The sequence below is a fragment of the Maylandia zebra genome, linkage group LG1 (assembly GCF_041146795.1).
Source record: "Maylandia zebra isolate NMK-2024a linkage group LG1, Mzebra_GT3a, whole genome shotgun sequence".
Lineage (NCBI taxonomy): Eukaryota > Metazoa > Chordata > Actinopteri > Cichliformes > Cichlidae > Maylandia > Maylandia zebra.
Window position 1 is genome coordinate 22,006,324 of NC_135167.1, and position 26,924 is coordinate 22,033,247.

Below are 26,924 nucleotides of genomic sequence, written 5' to 3' on the forward strand. Positions count from 1 at the left end.
TCTTGTGCTGCAGAGCCGTTCTCCTGTTTAAATCTGCAGAATTTGGCACCGTCTTGCTCACATTCACATACACAAGGTGTCATTTGGATGTCAGCATATATATTGTTTGTTCTTTAATGTCTCATTAATTAACAGCATAAACGAAAGACCACAGAGGAGGTTCGTGGATGTTGTGAAGGAGGACATGGAGAGAATTGGTGTGAGAGCAGGGCGATATGACCAAAAAACTGTAACAGTGCAAATTCCTTGCTGACAATTTAACCAAAAGGCATTTCCAGTGGAAATTGGCCGACATAACCATCAGCATAACCATGTATAACATCCACAAAACTTAAAAAGAGGTTACACACACACAATACGGTAATATTATGTTGAAGCACAGTACGTATCACTCCGTGAGGCGCCTGCCTAATATAGCCATAACGCTCCGACAATCCATCAAGCGGGTTCGTAGCTTAGCAAAGTTGTACTAAAACATTTGACAGATTTTCGAGCGCCGTGTACCACATAAAATCATTTCGAGGTCAGTAAACACAACCAGAATTCATACATAAGGCACACGGGATTATAAGGGGCTAGAGCTGGGCGATATGAGATTTTTTCATATCACGATATGATTTTTTCATTTCAGTCGATAATGATATATATCACGATATAAGCCAAATAACTATATTTGTAAGATTTAAATGTGCCGTTGCTCACAAGTAAAATGTGAAATAATCAGCAGCTTGTTTTGATTTAAATATTTATTTCTCATAATAAGTTCAACAGGGTAGATGTACTTAAGGAACATGAGACTTTTTCAGATAAATAAAGGCAAATATTGCAAACTACACAAAAGGCAGCCGCTAAAGCGTTTAAGTTTCAAAATAGAACAAACAAAACAGACTAAATTGTCAATTCCACTTAGAAACAAAATATTAATTCTAAAAATAAATCTTAGTTTGTTTTACAGAAGAACAGACAAAACTGACTAACTTTTGTCAATATCAAATAAACTGAGAACTAAAAGGAAATTCTCAATCTCTCCTTGTTGTATAGCTGAGCTTTTCAAACAGTTTTAACAGTTACTTTAGTCTGACAAAAGCCGAATGACGAATTAGCGCTTCCAGTCAGAGACTGAGGCTACGTCCACGTGTACACGGGTATTTTTGAAAACGGAGATTTTCCGTTTTCGTTTTAAAAAATAATCCCGTCCACACATAAAGGCAGAAATGAAGGAAAACGCTGTTATGAACATGCCAAAGCAGCAGGTGGCGCTAGATTCCTAACCGTGCAGAAATGTTGGCCAATCAGAAGTCTAGAAGCCTCGGTAGGAAAAAGTAAACAAAGCTGGGGCATAGAAGCAGAACCGAGTCGTATGTGTGGAGGGACAGTAACTGTGTGTATATGTAAGCATTTAAACACTGCAGAGAGTAGAATTAACAGTAACAGTATTGTAGAAATTCATTTCACCGAAACAATAACGTGGCGCACAGTGTGACGCATGCACCAGTTTATTGTATTTCCAGACTTGCTTTCGGCACAATTTACAGTGCACGCTACTCTGTTTTTTGTCAGACTTGAAATAGCCGAAATACCTTCACACTACGGAACTTCTATGGCTCTTCCGTTCAACAATCTCTCCGGCGTTGGAACCATCATCTGTTTTCTCTTCGGTCATGCTCGGTTGATTTTTCTAGTCGGCACACTCATTTCCTCCATTACGCGCTGGCTGCTTCCCAAACAAACACACGTGCGGCTTGGTACTTGTGCTGTACGTAACAAGTCACGCGACGTGACGCTGCGGCTGTGATTGGTTCGGCTCTGCGCTACTTAATTTGGATTGGCTGACCTTTTTTTTTTTTTTTAAGAGGACAAGAGCGGCGAGGTCTATCGCGATAGCTTAATTTCTCTATCGAGTAAAAGTTATATCGCGATACATATCGTTATCGTTCTATCGCCCAGCTCTATAAGGGGCACTGTCGATTTTCACAAAAATCAAAGGATTGATTTTAAGTGTGCCGTATTTTCCAAACAACACGGTAATAACGACGGCCCGCTAGCATGCTCTACCAAAAATAGTGCTTTGTTGTGTATCTGACGGACGAAAGCTAAACCAGTTCCACACCACTGAAGTTGCAGCATTTTTACAAACCAATTCTGGTTCATTCGTTTCATTTAACGATCCACTTTCGCTCTTCTCATTCTGCGTCGCCACCATGTGCGTAAGTAAACAAAGGCACTGCGCATGCACGTTTTACCCATATTCTATCGTGATATTTCATTTTCTTATCGTTGCCCAAAATTACACCGGTATTACCGTGAACGGTATGATATAGCCCAGCCCTAATCCTAAATAAGCTCCTACCCAGAGGAGGCAGCAGCATTTCCTGGTAGTTCATGTGCATGTGCTTGTTTTCCTGTGTATGCCAAAGTCTCAATTCCTATTTTCGGATGAAGTGTGTTTACTGGCAGTGGTTTTCAGAAGTATTTCTAAGCCCATGCAGTGATTTCCAGCAGAGAACTGTGTCTAGAGTTTCTGTTTTGTTTTTTTCAAAGATCACGACCATTCATTATTGGTTTTTGGCCTTGCCCCTTGTGTGCAGTGATTTCTCCAGCTTCTCGTAATCTTTTAATAATATTGTGAGCCAGAAATGATGTGTTTCAGTGTGGCAAACACCCAATCCATCTTTCCTCAATCTCTCTGTGCACAATCCAAAGACCATTCACAGCCAACATGACTAATAATGCGTGATCATCATATAAATTAAAAGTCTGTTTTCCATGTTATGTCATATCATTGCTAATATGTTGATGTGTTTTCAGTAATCTGTTGCATCTACGGGTGATGTATGAATCTTGGTAACATCTGCATGAAGCTGCTGCCTTGTCTGAACCACATAACGATAATGAGCTATATTAAAATAATAAAAGTCAAATGTTGTAAGAAAAATTCAGTTTGCATTAGTTATGTCCTCATTGTGAGTTCTGCTTTATTGCCAGCAATTAATTATTATGATTGTCATTATTTAATGTGACTTTAGTCTCAGATGCTGAAAGCCTTTAAAAAAAGGCAAAAGTTTAAAAGTTAAACTGGATTTTCTTCAGCGGGAAGATCAAATATAAGCAGGCAGGAGGGTGAGCAACTTTACTTAATACAAACATTTCTCTTTGCCTTTTTTCTGGTAACTTGTTTTTTTGTTTTTTTTTAATTCCAGGCTTTTCAGGAAGTCACGTTAATCACTTTTACTACATTTATCCAGCTTGCATATAATATACTGCTAAGAATGCACAGGCAGACATGTGTAAGGTCTAAGTCTAAACATGGTAGTGTGACCACAGCAGACCCACATCAGCAACAGCTGCTGTTGCAAAGTTATGTAAGTGCAGTGAAACATTGAGCAGTTCTCTTGTCCTCATGGATTCTCTGTTATATCTTTCCTCGACCTCAAAAAGTATTTGACTGCGACTCCAGCCTTTTCTTGCTCCTGTTCCAACTTTCCTGAAACACGTTGTTGGCATCAAACCCAATATTACCACGTAGTTTTATTTTAAATCACTGCATATGTTGTTTTTGTAAAAGCTCCTGTAGGCTCCTCCCTTACATTTTTTATTTGGCAGATGTTTTACGCTGGAAACTCTTCCTGATGCAACCCCAAATGGATTCGTGTCTCCTCCCATATTTTCTTTGTACTTGCTCTAAATTAATCATATCAAATAGCACATCAAAGCAAACTATGGTGGTCTGGTTTTGTTGAAATTTATTTACAGGATACCAGCTGCTGTTGGAAGCAGCGTTGTGCCTCAGCTGCAAGCGTGAACTTGTTCATCTTCTGCTACTTCTAGTATTCTGTATAGTTTTTATATTTGTGCTCTGTTTTTACAGTTTTTGTGAAGCAGAAAATCAACAAGCTTACATTTTCTGACTTTCAGCATGTATGTTATCTATTGATTATAGTTCAATTACTGCAAAAATAAAAACAATTGTAAAAAAAAATGGCCCTATTGTATGTTACATTTTTATAAAGTCTCCTCACAGATTTCGGAAAGCACTGCTATAATGGATTTAGATGAAACAATGATGAGTTCATTAGGGATGCAGGACTGACAAGTCTTACAGTCTCTATTACATCATAAATTGTATGCTCTCGTACGTGACTCAAAAATAAAGCTGCGGAAGGTCTTTCAAAGTTTTCTTTAGAAATTGGCTGCTCTTTCATTTTCAGTCCAGTCCCTGTACCTGACCATTTTCAAAAATGTGTTTGTTTTTTAGTCACTAAACACTGACCAATGAATTATTCAATCATAAAAAGAGTCTCTGTCTGAAGGGTTGAACCAGTGTTGTGGCTACATATAACAGACAACTTAGCAAAGAACTTATTTTAAATTGTATCTTTAGGCAAATTGTTACCAGCAGCCTGTCGCAAAAAAAGCTTCATTTGTCAGGATGGCAAGGATCCCAAACACACTGCCATTACAGTAAAAGCATATCTGGTAAGAGGAACACGATCAGTCGTGGATAGTGAAAGCCTGGACCTTAATATTATTGAATCAGTCTAGGAAAGTAGAGCTTTGAATGTCCTTCAAGAAACCTGGAGAACTATTCCTGAAGACTACTTAAAGGATTTACAAGAAAGCTCGGCTAAGAGAGTTTAGGCTGTGTTGAAGAACAAAGGTGATGACTTTCAAGCTCATTAGAATTGTAAAGACTCTTTTTTTTTTTTAACCGTATGTGCTTTATTTCTGTGTTTATTTGCACACGTTTCAATAAATTACTTAACCTTTTTCTCATTTTCTTTGCATAATATAAAGAAATGGCTCAGGACTTTTGCACAGTATTATATCTTGCCCAAATAATAAAACAATTTTATTTTATGTAAATAGACATCATATTCATATGAACATAAAATGCAGTGCCATGTAAGCACTAATACCTCAAATCCTTGAGCCACATAGTTCCGGTTTCTGTTACCCTGTGATGTCATCTATTAGTGTAGGATTAGCAGAATGACCTACAGGTTGTAAACCAGCACACAGATACAGGCCCTATCAGCGCTCCTCATTCTTAGAAGTGTGTTGTTAAAACCAAAGAGCTTCATACGCTTTGTGTGTAAATGAAATCCCCTTGTGAAAGTAACACTGGGATTACAGTGACAGAGACTGAGCTCTGTACGTGCGTTCTAGCTGTTAGTAAATACAAAGATGAATCAGGTGAAGGTCGCATATAGAAAAGGCAAACCTTGAAGATGAAGTGCAGATAAAATGGCTTTCCTCGAGTTCACATTGTGTTAATGATAATTATCTAATGCTGGCATGATAAGACGTTAAACTGAGATACTGAATATGGAGAAAACTGCCCTCTAACACAGCCTATAAAAAAAGAAGAATTCTACCTGATTTAATACCTAATTTAAATTTGGGTGAGTTTCCTCTTTAGTGTCATCACCTTGGGAAGCGCTTCCAGCACAGATGCTATTTTTAGATCTCTATTTTTAGATTTCTGTCTGAAGGTCCAGTTCAGACCAATTGCACCAGGGTCTCCGGCTCACACTGGATCTACTCCAGTATGTCAAAATAATCACAAATATGACAGATAGGACTGGTGATGATTGAAGATTGTGCTGGTGTGTCCAAAAAAACTAGCTGCCATGCACCCAAATTCACCCAGTCTATTACAATATATTACAGTAGAACGCAATGTACAGTTTGACCCTTGGGATGAATTTAAAGCACGTTGTTGACATTAAAAACATTATTTTTTAAAAATCACGAGCTTCCTCCTGGTCACTCTCCTGACCAGCTGTCCCACCTGCAGGGTTGGAGAATGTGAGCTCTTCCACTAAAAACTGCTTGGTCTCTTTGTCGTTACTCTAATAACCTGGGATCACTGAGAAGAAAGCTGAGTTAGTTCGTCACAGATATTTGCCATAATGTAATCACAGAGGTACAGAAGTGGTCATGAAAACCTTGTGGAGTGATGTGGAAGTAGCAGCCACACTGGTAGCCGTAGGTGCAGAAAGACATGACTTTGAAGAAGAGATCAGCCAAATTTAACTCCCCCCCCCCCACCCACCTGCAAAACACTATGTTAGCATTATCATCATTAGCATTATCATCGTCGGTATGTTAGCATGCGTTGGTTAGCATTTAGCTTCAATCATCTATGTGCACTAAAGGAAACGTCAAAGACCTGCTACTAAGATTTTAGAATCTCAACTCTTGTTAAGAAGTATGTTTTCAAAGTTGTTTAACGCATTTGCTAAAGAATTGGAGGAAAATAAAATCTATTAGCTTGGTCACCTTTTATCCATTTTTAAAGGATCAACAGGATAGCAGGACATGATGTCTACTGAGGTCTCAAGGCTTACATTAGTATTCAGCTCAGACACTGTGAAGCTATCGATATGCATTCTTTTTTTTATCCTGTTCCATATTAAAACAGAGTTGGAGCTGCAGAAAAGGGAACACAAAAAACACAATATATTCTATTTAGCTAATTACACTTGAAAGTGTTCCTCAGATTTCACCCCCTAAATGTGAGGCTATAACTGAGCCTTCTGTTAATAGACTCATCTTGAAATCCAAATCCTTTGCTGGACAAAAACAAGCAAAAACAACTTTTATTGACAGTTTCAGGTCTAAATGCAAGTGCAAAGTGCTTAATGTGCATGGATTAAGGCCTTCTGATACACAACACACCACAAATAAATCGTGCTAAAATTACCACAAAGCGTGTGTTTTCAGAAACTACTATGGCTTTTGCTTCAAAGTTGGCAGTGAGGAGACTAGCTGGGAACAAATACCATCATATAAGAGGCTTAATGAGCTTTAGAAAGGAGCAGCCAGATGTATTGACAGTATAGGCATATAATAAAGTGCTCTGTCATGTATGTTATGTAGCCATGTTGCCGTTGGTTAAGAAATAAGAATAAGAAATATTAGTCAAATATATGTGGTTAGGTTTTTTTATATGTTTGAATGGCATACAAATTATTACCAGGAAATCAGTCTTTAGTTTAAACGAGCCTTCAGAGGGATTGGATGGCTTTGAGCGCAGCATGTGTAGCATGTGGTGCCACCGTCTTTTGTTTTTACTTCTGCTTGGTAACTATAAAAACAGGCTGGCTATTAAAATGCTCGATAGACAGCGGAAACCCCTAATCATGCTCCTGCCGTCCTCATGCTCAGAAAGACTGACAGCCTGTCAGTAGGTTTATTTTTTTTTTTCCTTGACACTGTCATGTGTTGTCAACTTTAACACATGACAGTATAATACTTTGGTACGAGCATCTGATTGATGACTTGTCATTACGATACATTTGAAGTGCAACAAATAGCCCAGTGTTTGTTTTAAAAGGCCTCTACTGCAGAGCCGAGATGGCTTAGATCTTAAAATGACTTAAATGCACTGTGTTATTGTGTATTTAAGAAATATATTCGTAAACACCATTATGAAAGCAGATAATTGGTCAGTTTGCTGGTCTGAAGCATTCAAGCGTGTGTAAACACAAAGCCACAGAGAAACGATATCAGCAATGATCTTCAGTTGTCATCAGTTATCATTAATCATTAGTTATTATTAATCTCTGGTGCTGTGAAGCCAGCCACCCCTCCCTGAGCCTGGTTCTGCCTGAGGTTTCTTCCTGTAAAAAGGGACTTCCCACTGTTGCCAAAACGCTTGCCAATAGGGGGTCGTGTGATTGTAATCAGAAGGTTGCCGGTCTGAGCCCCGGCTTGGACAGTCTCGGTCGTTGTGTCCTTGGGCAAGACACTTCACCCGTTGCCTACTGGTGGTGGTCAGAGGGCCCGGTGGCGCCAGTGTCCGGCAGCCTCGCCTCTGTCAGTGCGCCCCAGGGTGGCTGTGGCTCCATTATTTATGAAGCGCCTTGAGGCGACTTTTGTTGTGATTTGGCGCTATATAAATAAAATTGAATTGAATTGAATTGAATTGAATTCAATGTAGCTTGCCATCACCAGTGTGTGAATGTGTGTGTGAATGGGTGGATGACTGGATGTGTAAAGCGCTTTGGGGTCCCTAGGGACTAGTAAAGCGCTATACAAATACAGGCCATTTACCATTTGTATAAATAAAACTTGGATTAAACTGAATCAATCTGGGAAGGATTCTGAGAACAATTTGAAGTCTGTCATTCTACAGTGAGAATGATTTTTCACAAATGGAAAACATTCAAGACAGTCACCAATCTTTCCAGGAGTTGACGTGCCAGCAAATTCACTCCAAGGTCAGAAAAAATCAAAGAGCTAGATCTCAGACTCTACAGGCCTCAGTTGGCTTGTTAAATGTTAAAATCCATCACATTAAAATTAGAAAAAGACTGAACGACGAGCTTCTTCGCTCTAAAAAGGCCATGGCAGCACGGCTTTGGTTTGCAAGGAGAGCAAAGTGCAAATGCACACCTGCACACCACAACTCCTCTGCACACTAAAGCTATTGCCACTAAAGGTGGTTTTAAAAGCTACTGAATCATGAGGGGTACTTAGTTTTTCTCACACTGCTTCTGCACTTTGGCTTAGTTTTTGTTAAATAAGTAATGAAATGTGATATGTCACTGAGCTTGTCTTAAAGTAATTTTAAATTTTGTAAGGACCAGATTATTGTTTCATGATGTCTTAACATGTTAAACCTTTGAACTGACAGAGTGTTCTTTCTCTCTACCATGACTGTATCTTTATATCCTTTTCCTTGTAAACCATGTATGTAGGTGGTGTTTTTAAAAAGTATTTATTCCTTTGAAGAATTTGAAATAACTTAAACAATTGTATTCTGTTAACATTTTAAGGCGTGATTGAGGAAACAATCAAAATTGCAGTGACTTATTTTTCCAGGCAGTTCACCTTAAAAGACCTTTGCAGCCAAGCATGTAAGAAGCAAAGCGTCTTCATTGTGGCTTAATAATAGAAGACAAGTGGATGCTGCCTACCTAGTGCCCATCTGCAGGCTACCCGCTGACATTCAGCCCAATTATTCACACTTGCTTAAATGGCACTACAGCCAACAGGAGAAGATGTCCTTTAAAAAGTAAAGACAGCAAGAGGAAAGTTATGTCACTTTGATGCTTCAGGCATTTTTATGTTTTCCCTCAGATACAGCAGTGCTGTCTGCTAGCATGTGTGTTTTTTGTGGCTAGCTCTTGGGAGAAATCAACGTCATTGTGAGCGCTGTTGTTTTTAATATATGTAGCTACATTAAGTGTTTGAGCCCACGAGCAATGCATTATGGGAAACATTCAAGATTTTGGCAGATTTTGTCCCCAGAAATGTTAAATATGAGTGTAACAGGTGAATTCAAGTGAGACGTATGCGTGTGTTCATTTTCTCAATTTATAGCTATTTTCTCAAAGTTTTGAATGAGTAAGTTTAAATGCTGAGATACCTAGCTTGAAATTTTGAGATAATAACCAGAAATATTGACTTACAGATGGCATAAAATAAAACCAGGGGCAGAAAGGATCTTCCAAAGATTTCAACTAACTTTTGTAGATTTTTGGATTTTTATCAACTAAATGCAGTTTGGTGCTGAGTAGATACACTACATTTCCAAAAATAGAGTTGATTTGATGAGTGTGAAACTTAACCCCACTGACTCTTTACTGACTATTTCTTGACTTTTCATTGACTTTCTGTGTCTCTGTTGCAGGGTGACCCCGGCAGATGGAGAGTTATCCCCCTCAGGTGCTCCTGGATGTTTAGATGAGCCTACAGGTGCTACTGGTGGCGCTGGTGCTATGGCTATGCCTGCCACATCCACTCTCTCGTTGCCTATGAGCCAAGGTAAACCTTCCCTGCGTCGCATCAAAGGCCGCATTCACCGCAGCAAGAGCCTGGACAGCCTCGATCTGCTTGACTCCAATGTAAGGCCCATGCACAGCTTCACTCTAACTTAACTTGTACAGAAATAGGAGGAGAACTGGTGATAGATAGTAACAGCCCGACAACTGACCACGTTTAGGAGTTTGAGTCTTATAGGAAATGTGCTGTGTGTATAGAATAAAAGTGCGAATGAGGGAATGTGACTTGCAATGTGCTTTGAGTGGTTAATAAGATGAGGAACTTGCTTTTAAGCAAACTCCATTTTAACAGAAACAGAGATGTTGAAGGGAAATGATTTATTGTAGTTTCAATGCAAACTAAAGGCCCAAGAGATATCCTAATGATTTCATTCAGATTGAAGCCACAGCGTTAATACACACACACACACACACACACACACACACACACACACACACACACAGAGGCTGACCTTCGGTTATGTAATATTTCTGTGGTTTTCAGATGAGCACAGTTTAACACTTTCCATATGTCTCTCTCTATGACTGGTTTATTCTCATGAAAAGTATTAATCTGATAAATGATTGGGTAAGCTGCTTGGACTTAAAAACCCTTCCTATCTCTGGGATTGTCTATTGAGCTGAGAATGGCGTTTGGCCCACTCTCACCGCTGGTTAACTCGAGTGTACTTGTGTGTGTTTGCTAGGGTGTGTGCGTGTGTGTGTAGGCAGTTTGGTATTTGGGAAAGAAACCAACGGTTTATGATGTTAACAAATGCCAACCTGCTACTAATGCATGCTGGGTAAGGCTGTGGTCACACAGATAAAGATCTCCTTCCCTGCACGGTGCTACTGTATGTCTTTCTTTTCCCTCTACTACTGTCTTTGTGTCTTGACCCTCTGTAGATGTCTCCCCTAATAAATGTTCGCAGCGTGATGTTTCCTCATCTGCACCCGACCTTCCTCTCCATGCTGACAGTCTGCAGTGTGTGTGTGTGTGTGTGTGTGTTTGTGTGTACACATGTGCATGCTTGCGTTACTTGTTCAGGGCATCAGCCGGCCTTAATTGAGAGTTGCCCGGTGTCTCTGTGCACAGAGCCTTTGTTCTTCACAACTGGGACTCATTAAGATTACGTTCAAGAGAGGCGGCATTTGCAGCTTGCACAAGTTAATCCATTTTTGATGTGAAGGTGGGTTGAAGGATGAGAGAAAAAGTCACAGGGTGGAGGTGACAGTCAGGAACATGCTCCGAGATGACACAGCACAGCATCGGTCTGAACGATGCAGCAAACGCACACAAACACACACTTACGACCGCTTTTGTCTGTTTGATTGACTGCTGGCATGAGGTCTCCTGTCAGTTTCTAATTTTGAGACAGAGGCGAAAATATCTCATAGATTTTTAAAGCAACCTTGAGTGCCCTGCTGCATAATACTTGGCAGTGAGCCGTCTGGTCTAACTCAGAGGATTTTTTTTTCCTACCTTGCAGACGTGATTGAAGTAAGACCAGAGGTGGGTTGCACTGGAGCTGTAGAGGCAGATGGTCAATGAAAGTTAGATGTGACTTTGCTGTTGTATCATCGAAGAAAACAAAAACGTGCAGCACTCACGGCAGAGCTTTGGTTGAGTGGGAAATGAGCCGTGCAACTACAGCAGTGCTGTTGCCAAGGATAAAAACAGGGCTGAAAGATTTAAGGAAAAAAGATATATAAGTAGGCATATATTAATTCTTTTATCGACAGTAATGTGCTTTCCTTGTCCTTCCTTTTTATTAAACCCTTTTGACTGGTTTCAGAAGGGCTTAGGGTGGAAAAGGTGATGCTTGGTCTATTGGTTGTTTTTGCTAGTGTGAAATACTGAAATACAAAAGCGCTTTTTCTTTGCTTGAATCAGAATTTTTTTTAAATAAGACTGCCACCAATCTCAAGGGTAGAAGTTGTTTATATACCAGCAAACCCAACTTCAGCAACCTTACAAATGTTGCTGCCGTTTAGTTTTTTGTTTTCTATTTTCTTTTATGTCCAAAGTAACGTATTTGTTTTGTAGAAATCCTTCTGCAAGAACTTGAGATGTCGCTAGTTTCCGGAAACTAGTGAGCTAACTTCCTGCTAATTTCCTGCTAACTTCTAACTCTTTTAAACTTCGTCTTTTACATTGATGCCTGGATGTTAAAATTTACTGTAACACCCACTGAACATTTTAATGTAGAGTAAGGGTAGTGTGGTTATATTAAATATAAGGCAAAGAGAGAACTTTAAGGAATTCTAAAGTGACCATCAAAACCATGAAAAAATATTGCTGTAAACAGTTTATTTTGCGACACAATGAAACAAATGATAGCGTAATATGAAACGATAGACGTTTTCATATCGTAACAAACTGTTTATCTGTCCTATAGGTAATATGTATAAATATTAGCAGCACTGGCATGAATGTACATTAAAAAAAGATTAGAATTTTGTGTCACATCAAATTGAAAAAGAAAAAAACATTGCTTCATTTTCACGAACTTTTCACTTTTGTTCTGGCACAAGTCCTGCACTTCCTAATCTGTCAGCTAGCGCTCAATTTGTAACATGCGCCGATGTGACTCCTGCAGGAAGTATTTTAGGCATCAGTGTAGGGAAGCCAGAGTTGCTCTGAGACTCAGAGTCAAAGCGATGCTTCACAGTCTTGTCTTTAAAGACCATCCATCAGCAAAGATAGTCTTCAAACACAGCCTTGAGAAAACCTGTGATTTAAAGCAAGCCTTCCTTTCTTTATTTATTTGTGTTTATTTTTTCAAGCTTACGTTCTAACTGAAACATAATAAAAGTAAATCTCAATACTTTACATTTTGCATTAAATATATAGACGCTGCAGACTATCCATTTCATCTCACTTGCTCCTTGCTCCATGTATCAGAGCATGTTACACAAATACATTTTCTCCCGTTCGCTTGCCCTGCTGTGGACCTCCGCATGACGTCCATGAATGTAAATTCGTAGCATGAATAATAGATGGAAGAAATGATCCACGTCGTAATGTAGCGTTTTCTTTCTTTCAGTTGCAGCTATTTTTGCACATTAAAAAAATCAGCTCAGTGAGGACTACAGAGAGGAGAAGCTGAAAAAACTGTGGTTAAACTGGGTGAACTGATATGCAGAGACCTTGAGCTGAAAGTACACAATGTTTTAGTGAAATCTGTGGGGCACAATGCCTCGTCTGCTGCACTGTAGCGTTTATTTATCACTTAGTCTGTCCAAATAAGAAAACAAGAATTGCAGATTTTAAAAAATAAGAAAAAAAGGTTCATAAGGTAAAGTTAATAGTACTTCCAACACCTAGTAGCTTCTGGACTTTTTGAGTGCGGTGTTAATATCTGGAAGGAACATATCCTGTGGACAGTGAATAGCCTTTGATGAGCAGTTGGCGATGAGGTAGGCTTGCCTGCTTTTTGTCGGGATAATGGCCAGACCAAAGATGGCAAACCCACAAACACAAACTGACAGACGGGTGTGAAAGAGAGATTACAAAATAGAGTCATAAATAAAAGGTTATGACATGAATGGCCGAGGGAGGGCTGAGCGAGTGGTTTGGCAGCGGGTGCAGCATGTACCTATTAGATGAATATATTTCCCCTGGACAGACAGAAGGCTCTGCAGACACCTTATAACTCATTCTCCTCGTCCCTTGTTTTCAAGGCACAGTGGCACAAAATTGCACATCACATAAAGTCGTTTATTTCACCAGCGCTGAAACAGTCTGCAGCCTTTGTGGTTATGGAACGATATGCTGTGCCTAAAGAGTGTGAGTGTGTGTGTGTGTGTGTGTGTGTGTGTGTGTGTGTGTGTGTGTGTGTGTGTGTGTGTGTGTGTGTGGACTGAATATGGTATTACAGCAGCAACAGTGGTTATTTCTGAACAAATTATTAAATCTGCAGTAGCGCTAAGCTTCTGGGATCATCATCATCAGTGTGGGAAATTAACAACAAATAGGAGCCAAATGCTGGTGGGTTTTGTAAGTTGCATGGCTCAGCCAGCAATGGACTATGAAAAAAATACTTGTCATCAAAATACATGTAAAAACTAAATCATAAAATGAAACAGATATACCTGAAGTTCACGACCTTAATAGAGAGGGAGTATGTATGCATGTGTCCTGTTGCCAGGTCAAACTCTTAAAGCTGTCCCGTTTCTTGGCTGTACAGTGTTACTGCTGTTCTGCACAAAAGCAGTCCTGATGACGTACACCAACACAATGAGATCGTTAGATGTGATGCAATCGTGAGAAATCTGCCACAAAAGTCAGCATGCAACATCTGTCAGAGACCACAGCTCTACTCGTTCTTTGCCCGCCTCAAGTGGAAGCACAAACGCATTTCATGTTGACACTGGCACATAAATCCAAAAGCAGGTATGGAATGTATGATAGTGTAAACCAAAAACTGGCAACATGAAGTCAGATGTGTTTTGGCACATTATTATTATTTTCTTGTCATGAAGAATAAAATGAAACACGAGAAAGTTAAACATAATGGGGAATTTAATTTTATTTAATTTTGTTGCGCAACAAATTGCATGTATGTACGGTGGCCCTGAGAGGCCAAACGGACTGCAACTTAAGAAAACACCAACATTAAGAAAAACGCTGCAAAAGCACACAATACACAATGAAAATAGGAAAAACGGAAATAGAAGAAAACAGATTTCCAAAAGCACAAGGGAAGTGTTTCCTGGGAGACAATAACCCAACGGACCAGTTTCAGCACTTGTGGTAGCTACCTGGGTAATGTGCCAGTAAAGTATCTATTGCTGTGTGATTTATTACTATTAATGAAGGCTACATTACAACCTGCTAGCTACAAACAAAATCATGTGCAGTTGTGATGTCCACCCTAATCTTACTCATTTTAGATTAAGATTTAAAAATGTAGTTGGCATTGCTTTCAGAACTGCACGTGATTATTTGCAGCTAGCAGGTTGTTAATGCATCAAGTCTAACAGTCTGTGGTCTATGAACCAACCTCAGCTAACACCAGCTAACAATGTTAGCTTGGTGACAAATAGCCTTTAGTAATAGTAACAGATCAGTACATTCATGTAGTTGTAAAATGCATGACAATATATCAAGTAATCCAAAGTATTCAGAATATGTTACTCACATTGAGTAACTTAACAGAATACATTACAAATTACATTTTGGACCATTTTGCATTCTTTAATCTGTAGTGGAATACATTTTAAAAGTAACCTTCTCAACACTGATTATATTGAAGTATATAAATAAAACTGATAAGACAAATAATGCTGTACGATTAATACTTTTTCTTTTGTCACTTACCAGGATTCTTGCTTGTGCTCCTTTTACTTGAATAAAGAGATCTTGATTGGCAAATGGGACATTCAGTGAAGCATTATCACTCCTCATTATTTGCATTAAGCAGCAGCACATCTATAGGCTGTAGCTTTCATGCTCCCTATGGCTTTCGTTTTGATTCCAGTGATTCATTAGCTTTTTAAAGACACAAAGCCCTCTGCATAATGACATGCTTTTTGCCTCTTGTGTTAGCTCGTGCTGCGGCCGCTGTGCATTAGTAATGTCAGGCAGGAAGGGCGTGCAGGATCAATGATGGTTCTATAGATAGATGAAGCTATGATCTATGCCAGCCACAGCATGAAAGTGAGAAAGATTTATATTTAACACAGGGTCATTTGGAACCATTCGCATTAAACTGGTTTAATCAATCCCTCTCAGTTTGCAGGGTCAGTTGGATGGGACATCAGTGGTGATGTAGCTAAAGGAATTCCCGGCCTCATTCGTTGAAGATAGCGTTCGTGTTGGTACGTCTGGCAGTCTGCTGTCCTCCGTGCAATATTGATTGGTCGCATTAGGGAGTCTGCAGGTCAGTGTTTCTCTAATGGGGGCAGAAAAAGATAACAGAAAGTAGGGGATGAGTAGATAGAATGAGGTAAGAAAGGAGGGGAAAATTAAAGGCGATGAGACTGACGGGATGTCTGACTTAACGTGTAGCTGTACTGGTGTTGTTTTTCTCACGCGACCTCAAGCACAACCCCATCACCGCTCTGCCTCACAGTATTGATTAGATGTGCTATAGCTAGTTAAAGAGGACCTGTTGTTCTCGCCTTCATGGTCTTTGTTTACAGCATATTAATACAAATGTTTGCCCACCTTCACCTGGGCAACTGTCAATATTAAATAAATAACACCAGCGAGCACTGTACTGTGCTACTTAATGGCTCAGAAGAATTAATTTTATTGATCAGGTCTGACTGGCTGACATCACAGTGGCATCCATGTGAGATGTTTTTGGACAGCAAACTACTCGTGGTGCTTGTGATAGGTAAGCTTTAATTTTGTCCTAATTCACATGCTTGTTATTTAACAGCCTCAGTGAGTGGCAGCATTTCCTCAGTGACCTTCGGTAGCGCTGGTGTTTTCGTGTAACTTTAGATCTTGCTTTCACATCTATCCTTGTTTGAGTCTCTGGGCTGTTTTAGTAGCGCTGAAATGTCATCTTCTGAATAATTTATTATTCTTAAAAGCAACACCTTGAAGCCCCGGGTAAATTAAGCCAAATGGCACGACGGATTCCCCATTGTTTGTTTGTTTTTTGTTTTTTTAAATGTTTGGGTTGGTGATGTGTCCGCTGGAAGTAAACAACGGGTCCTGCATGAAACGTGTCGGATTATGAAAAGAGAAGATCGGGTTAATGTATGACTTCAACATTCATCCACGTGTCCACAGCAGCAGCAGCAGCAGCAGCCGCGTCTAATTAGATGGGATGGAGTCTCAGCAGCTCCGCTGTTTCCATGGTAACACAATTACTGTGCCCTGGGTGGGAGGTTAGGGTGATAATGCGTGTAGGTTTACACAATGTCAGCGGACAGTTTTTTTTGTTTGTTTGTTTATGTAAAGAGGAAATATTATATTATGTTTAGCTTCTCGGATTTATTTTTCTGTTTGTGTGTGTAGAAGAAGGAAACGCTCACACAGTAATGGCGAACATAAAAATTCATATTTACCATCTGATGTCGAGGCTTCGTATATGATGTTGTTCATGAGTGCTAAGAGCTTCAAATATTTCATTGATTTGATATGACTAATGTGATGGTCTTCAGTCTGTTCTATGTTTTTAGAGAGATCCAAAGGAAAAGAAGAACTGATTGTAGCATTATGTTATGTGCTGTAAGATATTTGAAAAGCCAAAAAGCTACTTTATGCACAGGCTACTCCTGTTAATGCAGTCGAATCACTCACAAATAAAACAGTTCCCTTGATGAAATACGCAGAGAAAATTCAATTCAATTTGAAGCTGGCAGAAAAAGATGCAGACACTCGAAGGCATGGAAGTGGGAAAAACAGACAAGTGCTTCAAGGAAGTTGCAGGATCAACCGACCAGAAGTCCGATCAAGTCAATCGGAACTCAGAGGGCAATGTTGATCCAAGAAAACAGATGAAAGCCATAACTCTGGGAACAATGGTCCATAGTCTGATTATCATGTCATGCCCCTGTGGTATCATAAATAACCAATAGCATCACTGCTAGAAGATGAATGGTGCACCCGTTATGGTGGGACTAGCCACCCTCCATAATGCACGATGACTCTTTACCTCCAGGTAAAGTGGTGTAATGGGGGGTGGGGGGGGGGGGGGTGATGTTGCAGTGGAGAAGCCTCCACCTCTAGGGCAAGAAATCCTGAAAGTCTGAAGAAACCGATGCAATTATCTCCAAAGAGGAAGTTAGAAAAGATGCAACTTTCCACAATGCTTCCACAGTTAAAAAACAAAAAACAAACAAAGAAAAAAACAAAAACAAACAAAGTTTGGACATTAAATTTCATATTAAAGAAAAACTAAAAAGTAAACCTAATTCTCCAGCATCAGTGGGATGGCACCGTGAAAATATTCTGTACACACCTAGCAGTGACATGTTATTCTTGTACACACAATTTACACATGCCTACTGTTTCTAAATTATGGTCAGCGTGTGGCCCAAAAAATGGCAAATTACTTATTACTAAGTAGACGGATATCAGCTGAACAGCCAAAACAGTATTAAGTTTTAACATTTGCCAACTCTTTACTTCTCACTTTGGAAGTGCACGGTTCATAGTTTGCTTGTACTGTTTTCCACTGTGCACAATATGGTCTCTCCTTCCTGGGCCCTGCACTGCACCCTCACCACACACACAGCCCAGTTTTTTACTGAAATACCTGAGACATGAAGAAAATAAAACACTAAGGACACATCTCCTGAAATGCAGTCACACTCCAATTTAAAAATGAGCCCAGCTGTCAGAAATATCCTCCGACTGGATCAGTGTAGCCACTCCACACACACACGCTTACGTGAAGATGCAACGTGAAACTGTAACGAGGCCTGCTCAACTTAGAATCTCCGACAGGACGTACACAGCGCGATTTGCTGGGTACTACACATTCTTCCACAGATATTTTTGACTTCTTTTTTGACTTTTTTTTTTTTGTTGGTTTACCTAAAACTTGATTGAAACAAAAAAAACAAGACTGTATTTGCAAACCAATTGTATTGTCTAGGCATTTTATGCAGATTGCAAATCTTGAAATATGAGTATTTATTATCTTCATAAACCCCTGGCTTATCTGATGTGTGCTGTAATATTAGTTAAAGCGAAGATGATCGCGTGTCGTTTGTCCCTTTTTATCATCTTTCTATGTTACGCTCTTTCAGCAATGTCAGCCTCTCTGATGCTGCTGTACACCGAAAGATCTCTCTAACCTTTCCTACCGTGCAGGCACCTTCAGGGGCTCTCATTACACGTTTGACTTTTATTTTCCCTCTCAACTAAATCGACCACCAGAAATGTGAAACTTTGTCAAGTGAGACACCTCCAGGGGGAAGTCACGATGGCAGCCTGCACCCTGGCTCTGTGGCATCTGTCTGCAGACTAAATCGACTGAGTCGAACAAACAGAGGACGGGAAAAACAAGGAGAAATGAACGGGTTAATCAGATCTGATGGATGGAAGGAGATACTATGTGTGTGTCTTTCTGCTTGTCACTGTATCCGTGTGCCTCAGGACGACTGTTTGCTTGGGGACAAAGGGGCTCTCAGGATGGATTCGTCAGAAGCCGGGGGCTGTGCTGTGCACCATTAGGATCAAGGATGCTATTTCAGGATGCTACCTGCTGAGGGATGTACTCTGCTCACAGTTTTGATGGCCCCCTCCGCTCAAGTCCATTAAACAGGGCAGAGATGGCCTCTGCGGCTGCTGAGTAACCGTGATAGCGCCTGTTTTCACAAGCTGACCACCTATTTTAGGTCTGATGTTTATATGTTTAATGCTTGCATTTTGTGAATGATTCTGGTCTTCTTCTATATTTAAGCTCCTCACTAATATACAATCTAACTCCATCACTGGCGAGCGTTTGATTTCATCCCTATCTAAGATGCTTGTCCTTAAGGCATGACCTTTTGTGGGCTTGCATAACTGTCTCCACTTTAGGTGGGGTTATAAAAGCCATGCAGAGAGTCTTCTGCTGCTTTCCTAAAAATTAAAACAGGTACAGGTGAAAGTTCTTATGATACTGAGTTTGTGGGCTGTGAAGATCTTTAAACAGTCACTTTGTACGTACTCAGCTTTTTTGGAATTTAAGTTTTTAAGTTTAAGACTTAATTAAAGGTTTAGGTGAAGAGCAAGCAACTAGTCTTTATGGTGGTATTGTTGTTAGGCACCTCACCGGGATATGAATATGCCTGTGTGTGTGTGTCTGTGTGCACGTCTGTTTATTTGAGGAAGATGAATCAGCGTTGTTTGCTGACTGACTGGTGCAGCACGGGGATGCAGAGTGACCTTGGTGGCCTTTGGGGTTAAAAGTCATGTCTAGTATGACATGTTGTTTACATTTTTGTTTTTGTTTTTTTCATTTTTTCCACGTAGAAGATGTGCGATTAAGTAAACTGAAAGGAATAGACTGGCAACCCTTCCGGGCTGTTCCCCACCTTTTCTCCAGGATCCAGCCCCCCTCCAACTCTTGGATAAGTGATTTTTTTTTTTACAATTAAGATGTGGTAACACTTAAATTTTTGTTTTTAGCACTTTGTTTCTATTTGATTAATCTTATTTTAAAAATATAGAGACTGTAGGGTGGCATCCTCTCCTTCCTCCTGTTGTCATAAGTGACTTGTTTAGTGTGGGCTGTAACAAGTTACTCCTTCTCCGACATTACTGTTCTGTAATTCACCTGTGTGGCCACTAAAAGTGCTTTTGCTGCACCAAAAGAATTAAAAAGGCTCCGAAGCTCTGCCCCCCCCCCCCCAAATCAACACGTCTGGAAAACAGTGAGGGCTTTAATCCTGCAGAGGGCAGAGTTTCACTACGAACCACCTTAACCCTGCTGCTGAGGGGACTACTGACCTGCTCAGCAGTGGTCTCCATTTTAAAGGACAGCATAATATACCCATAAGTGGATATATGTCATATGCTGCACACCAGTTTTAACTCTTACATAGATAATTATATCTCTACCATATTTTTGAAATTCAGTTTGTGATGAATTGAAAAACAAAGATCAAGACGTCAGAAAAGCAAGTCATCAGCTTTCATGTTAGTCTAAAGACAATTAGAATCGAACAGCCTGCTTTACTGACATATGAACAGACATAATGAGAGTCTCCGCAGTGAATTTCTACTATCTCCAAATTCAACCGCACTAATATTACATTGGATAAATATGTACAGGGTGGGCCATTTATATGGATACACCATAACAACATGGGAATGGTTGGTGATATTAAAGTTGACATGTCAATGGCTATGGGTCCATTCTTCATCAATGGAAACCTCAAGGCCAGTGGAAATTTGAAACTGCTACATGATGATGTGTTTCCCTCTTTATGCACTGAAGCTGGCACGTTCCCTGAGTTTTTCCAGCAAGATGGTGCACCACCACATTATGGGTGCCAGGTCCGAGCATTCCTAGATGAACAGTTTCCTTGAAAGTGGATTGGTCGTCGTGGGCCAGTTGAAAGGTCTCCCGATCTGACCCCCTTAGACTTTTATCTTTGGGGTCATCTGGTGTGAGTCTATGGTGTGAAGATACGAGATGTGCAGCACCTGAAACTACGGATACTGGATGCCTGTGCTGGCATTTCTCCTGCGGTGTTGCTATCAGTGTGTGAAGAGTGGGAGAAGAGGGTTGCATTGACAATCCAACACAATGGGCAGCACACTGAACACATTTTATAAGTGGTCAAAAACTTGTAAATAACTCATGAAAGAATAACGTTACGTTGAAACCGAGCACACCATTGTTTTTCTTGTGACATTACCAATAAGTTTGATGTGTCACATGGCCCTCTTCCTATTGAAAAAACAAAAGTTATATCCAAGATGGCCACCATGGTCACCACCACCCATCTTGAGGAGTTTGCCCCCTCACATATACTAATGTGCCACAAACAGGACTTTTCACAAACGATTCCCATTTTATTATGGTGTATCCATATAAATGGCCCACCCTGTATATTTAATTTGCAATAAACCTCAGGCCTGTAGCTATTGTGCATCCCTCTGTGACTTCATGGGTTAGCCTTCGAAGCAGATGCCAGAAAACTTGATTAACTGAAATCGACATATCAGAAAAACCTACTGGGGATCGCGCTGCCAAGCAGAGAGAGAGAGATCTGTGTACCAACGGAGAAACAGAGGGGCACGGGCACAGATTCATCTGCAGATTAACCACATGCTTCTTGCTAAACATGCTATCTAGTAGTATTTGAAAAATGAACTCAGAATCTGGCTTTAGCATGAATATAATCAGCATTACATCTGCACTGAAGAGGAAGAATGTGTGAACAGTGAAATATAAAAGTTCCGATGTTCTGTTCTTGTTCTCGTTCATGAAACTGTAAGGGGCGACGTGAACTCCCTGGCAAGGCTGGTCACATTTATGAGGTGGTGTCAAGCCTTAGCTGGAGATATTTTATTAAAAATAAGAGAGGGGGCAGAAGGGAGAGCAGGAAGGGATGACTGATCAGTCAGCTGACAAGGATTTTATCATCCATGGGTCAGCGCCTTCACATTGAATGCAGTGTGCCTGGTGCCACTGGTAGCCTTGAAGTTCAGCTGGACTGTGCACAGTTTCAGAAACTCCGCATGGTCAGAGGAGCAGTGTTTAAAGAGGCGCCCTCCAACAGTATATATATCTCTGGCTCCTGTTCAGTGGACGCTCCCTCTGAGCCTCAGTGATGTTGCCAGTGGATTAGCTGTGCTCACATCCCTGTATCCTTTGTTATATCGTCTGCTTGTTTTCTTTTAATAAAGCTTGCTATCCTCCTTAGTCCCGGTGGAGGCTGGCAGACTGACAGGCATACGAGACACCGAGCAGGTGGACAGGAATGACAGGTAGGGAGGGTGTGATGGTGACAAACTGGGCGGAGGTGGAGAGGTGTTGCACGGGTGCTAGAAAAGGTCACAGCACCACAAACCCCTCTGTTTGTTTGGCGCAGTCACAGTTAGCGTCACACCCTGCGATGTTGTCGCTTTTGATTGTGTCTTCTTCTGTGACGAGCTTGTCAGTCGGAGTTGGAGCCAGATTTGCTTTCATGCATATGGGCACTTTTACAGTCACAGGCTTTGGCACGAGCAAACCTGCTCGGAAGGGGGAACATCGCTTACCTTTGACACCCCCTCCCGTCAGTAGCAAGTCAAAAGGACGTGCTCTTGAAGATAAAGAGAAACTCGACAAGAGTTTTAAGCTGTGAAGAAATTTTGATCAGTAATCGTCCCAGTCTGATGACTAACAGCCTGCACCGGTTACAAATTTAGCGTGCAACATGAAATGTTGTTGCTCATTTGATTCTCCGGTGGAGGCAGATGGATGTATTGGTGACCCCTCATCCCCCCCCATCGACTGGACGAGCTCCACCTTCCTGCAACGGCAACTTAGTCATCATAGCCGCTGATGGTTTGTCCCTAATGGTGATCCATAAATAAAGGAGCAACCAATGAAGAGAATTGATTTCCACAAGCATGGAGGAGATTTATGCTCTGACTTGGACTCCTCTTCGCGGCTGTATATCACTCCTCCTGAGATGTTTTGCCCTTCATCTTTTTTTTCTTTCCTGTCTCTGACTTTAACATCCAAAACAGAGAGCTCCCTCTCTCTCCCTTTTTTTAGACAATAACATTTGCCAAATGTCTTTCTCTTTTGCCTTTGATCTTTTTTCACTTTCGACTCTATTTTATTAGTCCACATGCTCTTTTCACCTGGCCTGTAGCAGTTGGGTTTTTCTCCCTGCTCTGCGTCTGTCTGTTGTTTTCTTGTTTTCTCATTCGCTCGCACGCACACACACCTTCACCGTGTAAAAATTGGCCAGACTCTAACACACCAGCCTCTGACTTTTCTGGAATTTGCTCATTTTGCTGATTTTTCTGTTTGACTGACTCTGGTTAAGGATCTGAGAAGTGGACGTTCTTCAGCATTTTATTGACCTGATCTGTTGGGTCTGCATGCTTTAAAGGATCATACAGTTTCCTGTAATCCAGCCCTCTGATTCACTTACATAGTTAATCCACCAACGTTGCTACATATGCATTGGTTTGCTCCAGATTTGCATTTCATGTAGCAGATGTTCTCTGTGCTTCTGTGTGTTTGTGTGCATGCTTTTATGCTGGTCCACCCTGCCGTGGACATCCAGGTGCTTCTAACACCAGGAGCCATAACAGACCTGAGTTTATTAATGTTGTTCATTTCCTCTCGTCTGTTCGCCTCTGGCTGCCTCGCTGCTCGACTCTCCAGTCCAACATTCCACACACTCCACTGGAATTAAGGGAGAGGCCTGCGGCGAGGCAGGGAACGAGCTCAGGAATGTCTCTGTTATCACAGGGAGAGATGATGGAGGGAGGAAGGGAACAGGAGGTCAGGCTTGAGGACCTCAGCGTTGTTAGACTGATTTCAGTCAGGACCGCTGGAGTCGTAGGAGTTCCCAGCATCAAAGCTTTGTGCACTACACACAGCTCTGCCCATAGGCTCATATTACCACAGAGGTGCGGGCCTCTGGCCCAATCAGAACACATAGGAATCTAATTTTAGAGCTGCGGCTTTTTAAATCAATATCTCCAGTCCTATCAGTGGCAGTGTCATGTAGATTATCTCACGGCTTTCATAGATGTCACACCAGGTTGGCTCTGCTCTCAGTCCACAGCGTGCGCTGTTGAGGATCACCCCACATTCACTCACTCAGGCAAATGCACTGGCTCGCAAACTGCACGTGCATACGGAGGGGCACATACGCGGGCAAAAGCATCCCTCTGGGTTAACCGTAGCTGGAGTCAGAGCGTGTGCAGACATATGCACATGTGTGTGGTGAGTGAACGTGAGAAACAAATTGATATGGTATGACGAGGACAGATTAAAATCAAATGCCATATTTTGGGAGGTTAGGCAGAGGCATCATGTTTTGCATGTGAGTGTTTGAATATCCGTATGATTAATTCAAGCGTTTGGGCTTCTGGAGAAAGAGGATCAGAGTGCAATTTTGAAGGTAAATGTTTCAGTGCTACGCAACATAAGGATATTTTCTTGTTTAACACTATATTTTGAACAAGAAATACAAAAAGGCGTGCAGTATAGTTTTAATGGGAGTGTTATTTTGTTGGTATTTTGTGCTCTGACTGATTTCAGTCATCTTTCAGCTCTTGTGTCTCTGTTGTGGGCTTTGGTGATGGTCGTAAATTAGAAATGAAGAGAAAGAAATAAAAAAAATACAGAGCTTTTGAACATTAATGACAGTGACATCAGAAATTCCGGATTAAACCAAAGTGTTTTCTGAGAGGTTCATAACAAAGCGAGAGCAGATATGACGATGGAGCACAGCAAGAAAATTTATGGATGTAATATTAAAATGTTTTGGTTTTTTTGTTTTTGACCAGCGAGGAGGCGTCGGTTTGTTTGGAACACAGAACGAGAAGATCTTGTTTCAAACATCTTGCCTTGGTTTCCTATAAATACTCTAGATTCCCTTTACCCCAAATCCATGCATATTAGGTGTAATATTACAGTGTAACAATTCCCTTCTGGTCTCTGCAGAGGAGTTGAAACCTGGGTTCTGCTCCTATAGTTTATGTGTAAATGCAGAGGGCACATTTCTCCATGGGACGTAAAAAAAAAAAAAGTTAGTAATGTTTACAGTGATGGTTTCATATTGAGCTTTAGCTGCTCTTCAGATTTTCTCCTTTGTCATGTGAGATAAATGAACTATTTATCACATTTTCCTTACAGGCAGTTCAGTCCTTTAAACAGTTCACTGTGTCAGTGTGAGCTTTCAGTGAATGGATTTCTGTGTGAAATCCACTCAATCTTAGGCATGCATAATGTTGAATAGTCTACCTATTAAAAATGATTGTTTTCATCCTTTTACTAGTTCTACTATTATAGATTTAAGACTAGGCTTACCATGCAACAAATCAGAGTTACATTAAATTCAAGTTAAATTCATTTGATGAATAAAGCTGAATGGAAGAGATGTTTCCTTTAAGTATTTAAAAAGTCAAGCTGTTTTTACAGTTTAACATTTATATATCTAAGCAAAGGTTAACTGCTGTGATCCAGATGCTTTCTGGTAGAAAATCCTGTTGTCCTGTAATGTGTCATGCAATCTGACCTTCCCACAGGACTGCTGCCCCTGCACATTACACACTGACTAACAGCATGACAACAGAACTAATCACAGCCTTGTAGCTGTGGTCTGCATAATGTTCCCTCACACACACACACACACACACACACACACACACACACACACACACACACACACACACACACACACGTAGCACCTATTAGACTAGTTTTTAAATCCTTCATCATTTTAAAAAATATTCACTGGTGTATTTAAAGTGTCGTCTCACAGTAGAGAGATGTGATATGAATTTTGATTTTTTAATGAATTTTGATTTAGAGAATCTCTTCAAAATTCATGGAATTATGAGCCGAACTCTAATTTCTTTTTATTTTGTTTCCAAGGAGCCAGACTTTCTTTTCATTTTTTAAAGCAGTCTTGAGCAAAGTTCTCCAGGGTTTCTGAAGGTCCTTCAAAGTTTCCTTTGGACATTGGTTGCATTTTTCCAAGCAATTCTTGTACTGAACCATGATTTTTTTTTTTTTTTTTTTTTTGGGGGGGGGGGGGGGGGGGGGGGGGTGTTTATAAAGCCTCCACTTAGCTTGTTGTGCAGTGTGGACAAGTGGAGATTAGAAGAAGTGGCAGCCCTAAAAAAAAAGCTATGTACAACAGATAGACAGTATCTGAAAGTCATGTCCTTAAGATGCATCTGGACCCTCAGTTGATCCATATGCTGTTCACTGAAGCCTCATCAGAAATGGTGAGGGATGGCATCCCAGGTTCAGGCTGCATTTTAGCCAGGGGTGTTTGGGATCTTTTCAAAATTCATGGAATTATGAACTCAAAAATGTTTGGTCACATTTTGATCCACTATACAGTATTTGTTTGACGATGACAATGATCCCAAACAGTAAAAGCATACCTGGTTAGAAAAAACCCACAATAGAGCACAAAGAGAAGCTTTGAATGTCCTTCAAGAAGCCTGGAGAACTATTCCTGAAGACTGCTTAAAGGATTTACAAGAAAGTTTGCTTAAGAAAGCTCATGCTGTGTAGAAGGTGGTCATAGCAAATATTGACTTTCAAGAGTGGTAGAATTGCTGTTTATTTGCACCTATTTCAATAAATTGTGCCACCTGTTTCTCATTTTCCTGGTGCAATATAATGAAATGGGGTTGGCTCAAGACTTAATATAATGTGTAATAGGCAGGTAATTATAATACTATCTTTCAGATTTGTAAAACCTGTCAGATCTATGAAAGCAAAACTCAGCTGGCTTGTCTGCTCGGTAAAGTGAGGCTGTGGTGTTTTGTAGGTGTATTTTTTTTTTTTAACTCAGTGATCCCTGGTGTTGTTATCCTGGCAGTGCTGCTTCCATATGCTGTTTACTGTACATGTCACATGGTTAGGCCAGTGGCACTAGTTCAGCTGAGGGAGGCCCCAGGTGATAAAGAGCTGTAAGCAAACAGAGGCAGATAACAACTCTACGCAAGCCTACATTCCCTGTTGGCGGTGCAGCAAGCGCAACAACAATGTACTCACGCCGCCA

At 40.6% G+C, this 26,924-nt stretch overlaps 1 protein-coding gene across 12 annotated transcripts in view; it reads left to right on the plus strand.

Moving 5' to 3' along the window:
* tjp1a (tight junction protein 1a) overlaps nt 1-26,924 on the plus strand; it is a 103,095-nt gene that overhangs the window by 14,042 nt on the left and 62,129 nt on the right. For 11 of the 12 annotated variants that reach the window (XM_004543220.6, XM_004543221.6, XM_004543225.6 and 8 more), the window contains exon 2: nt 9,641-9,854. In XM_004543220.6, coding sequence (XP_004543277.1) covers nt 9,641-9,854 — 214 coding nt within the window. Of the gene's footprint in view, nt 1-9,640; nt 9,855-24,100; nt 24,125-26,924 lie in introns of those variants that run through there. The other variant, XM_076883318.1, reaches the window with a different exon arrangement.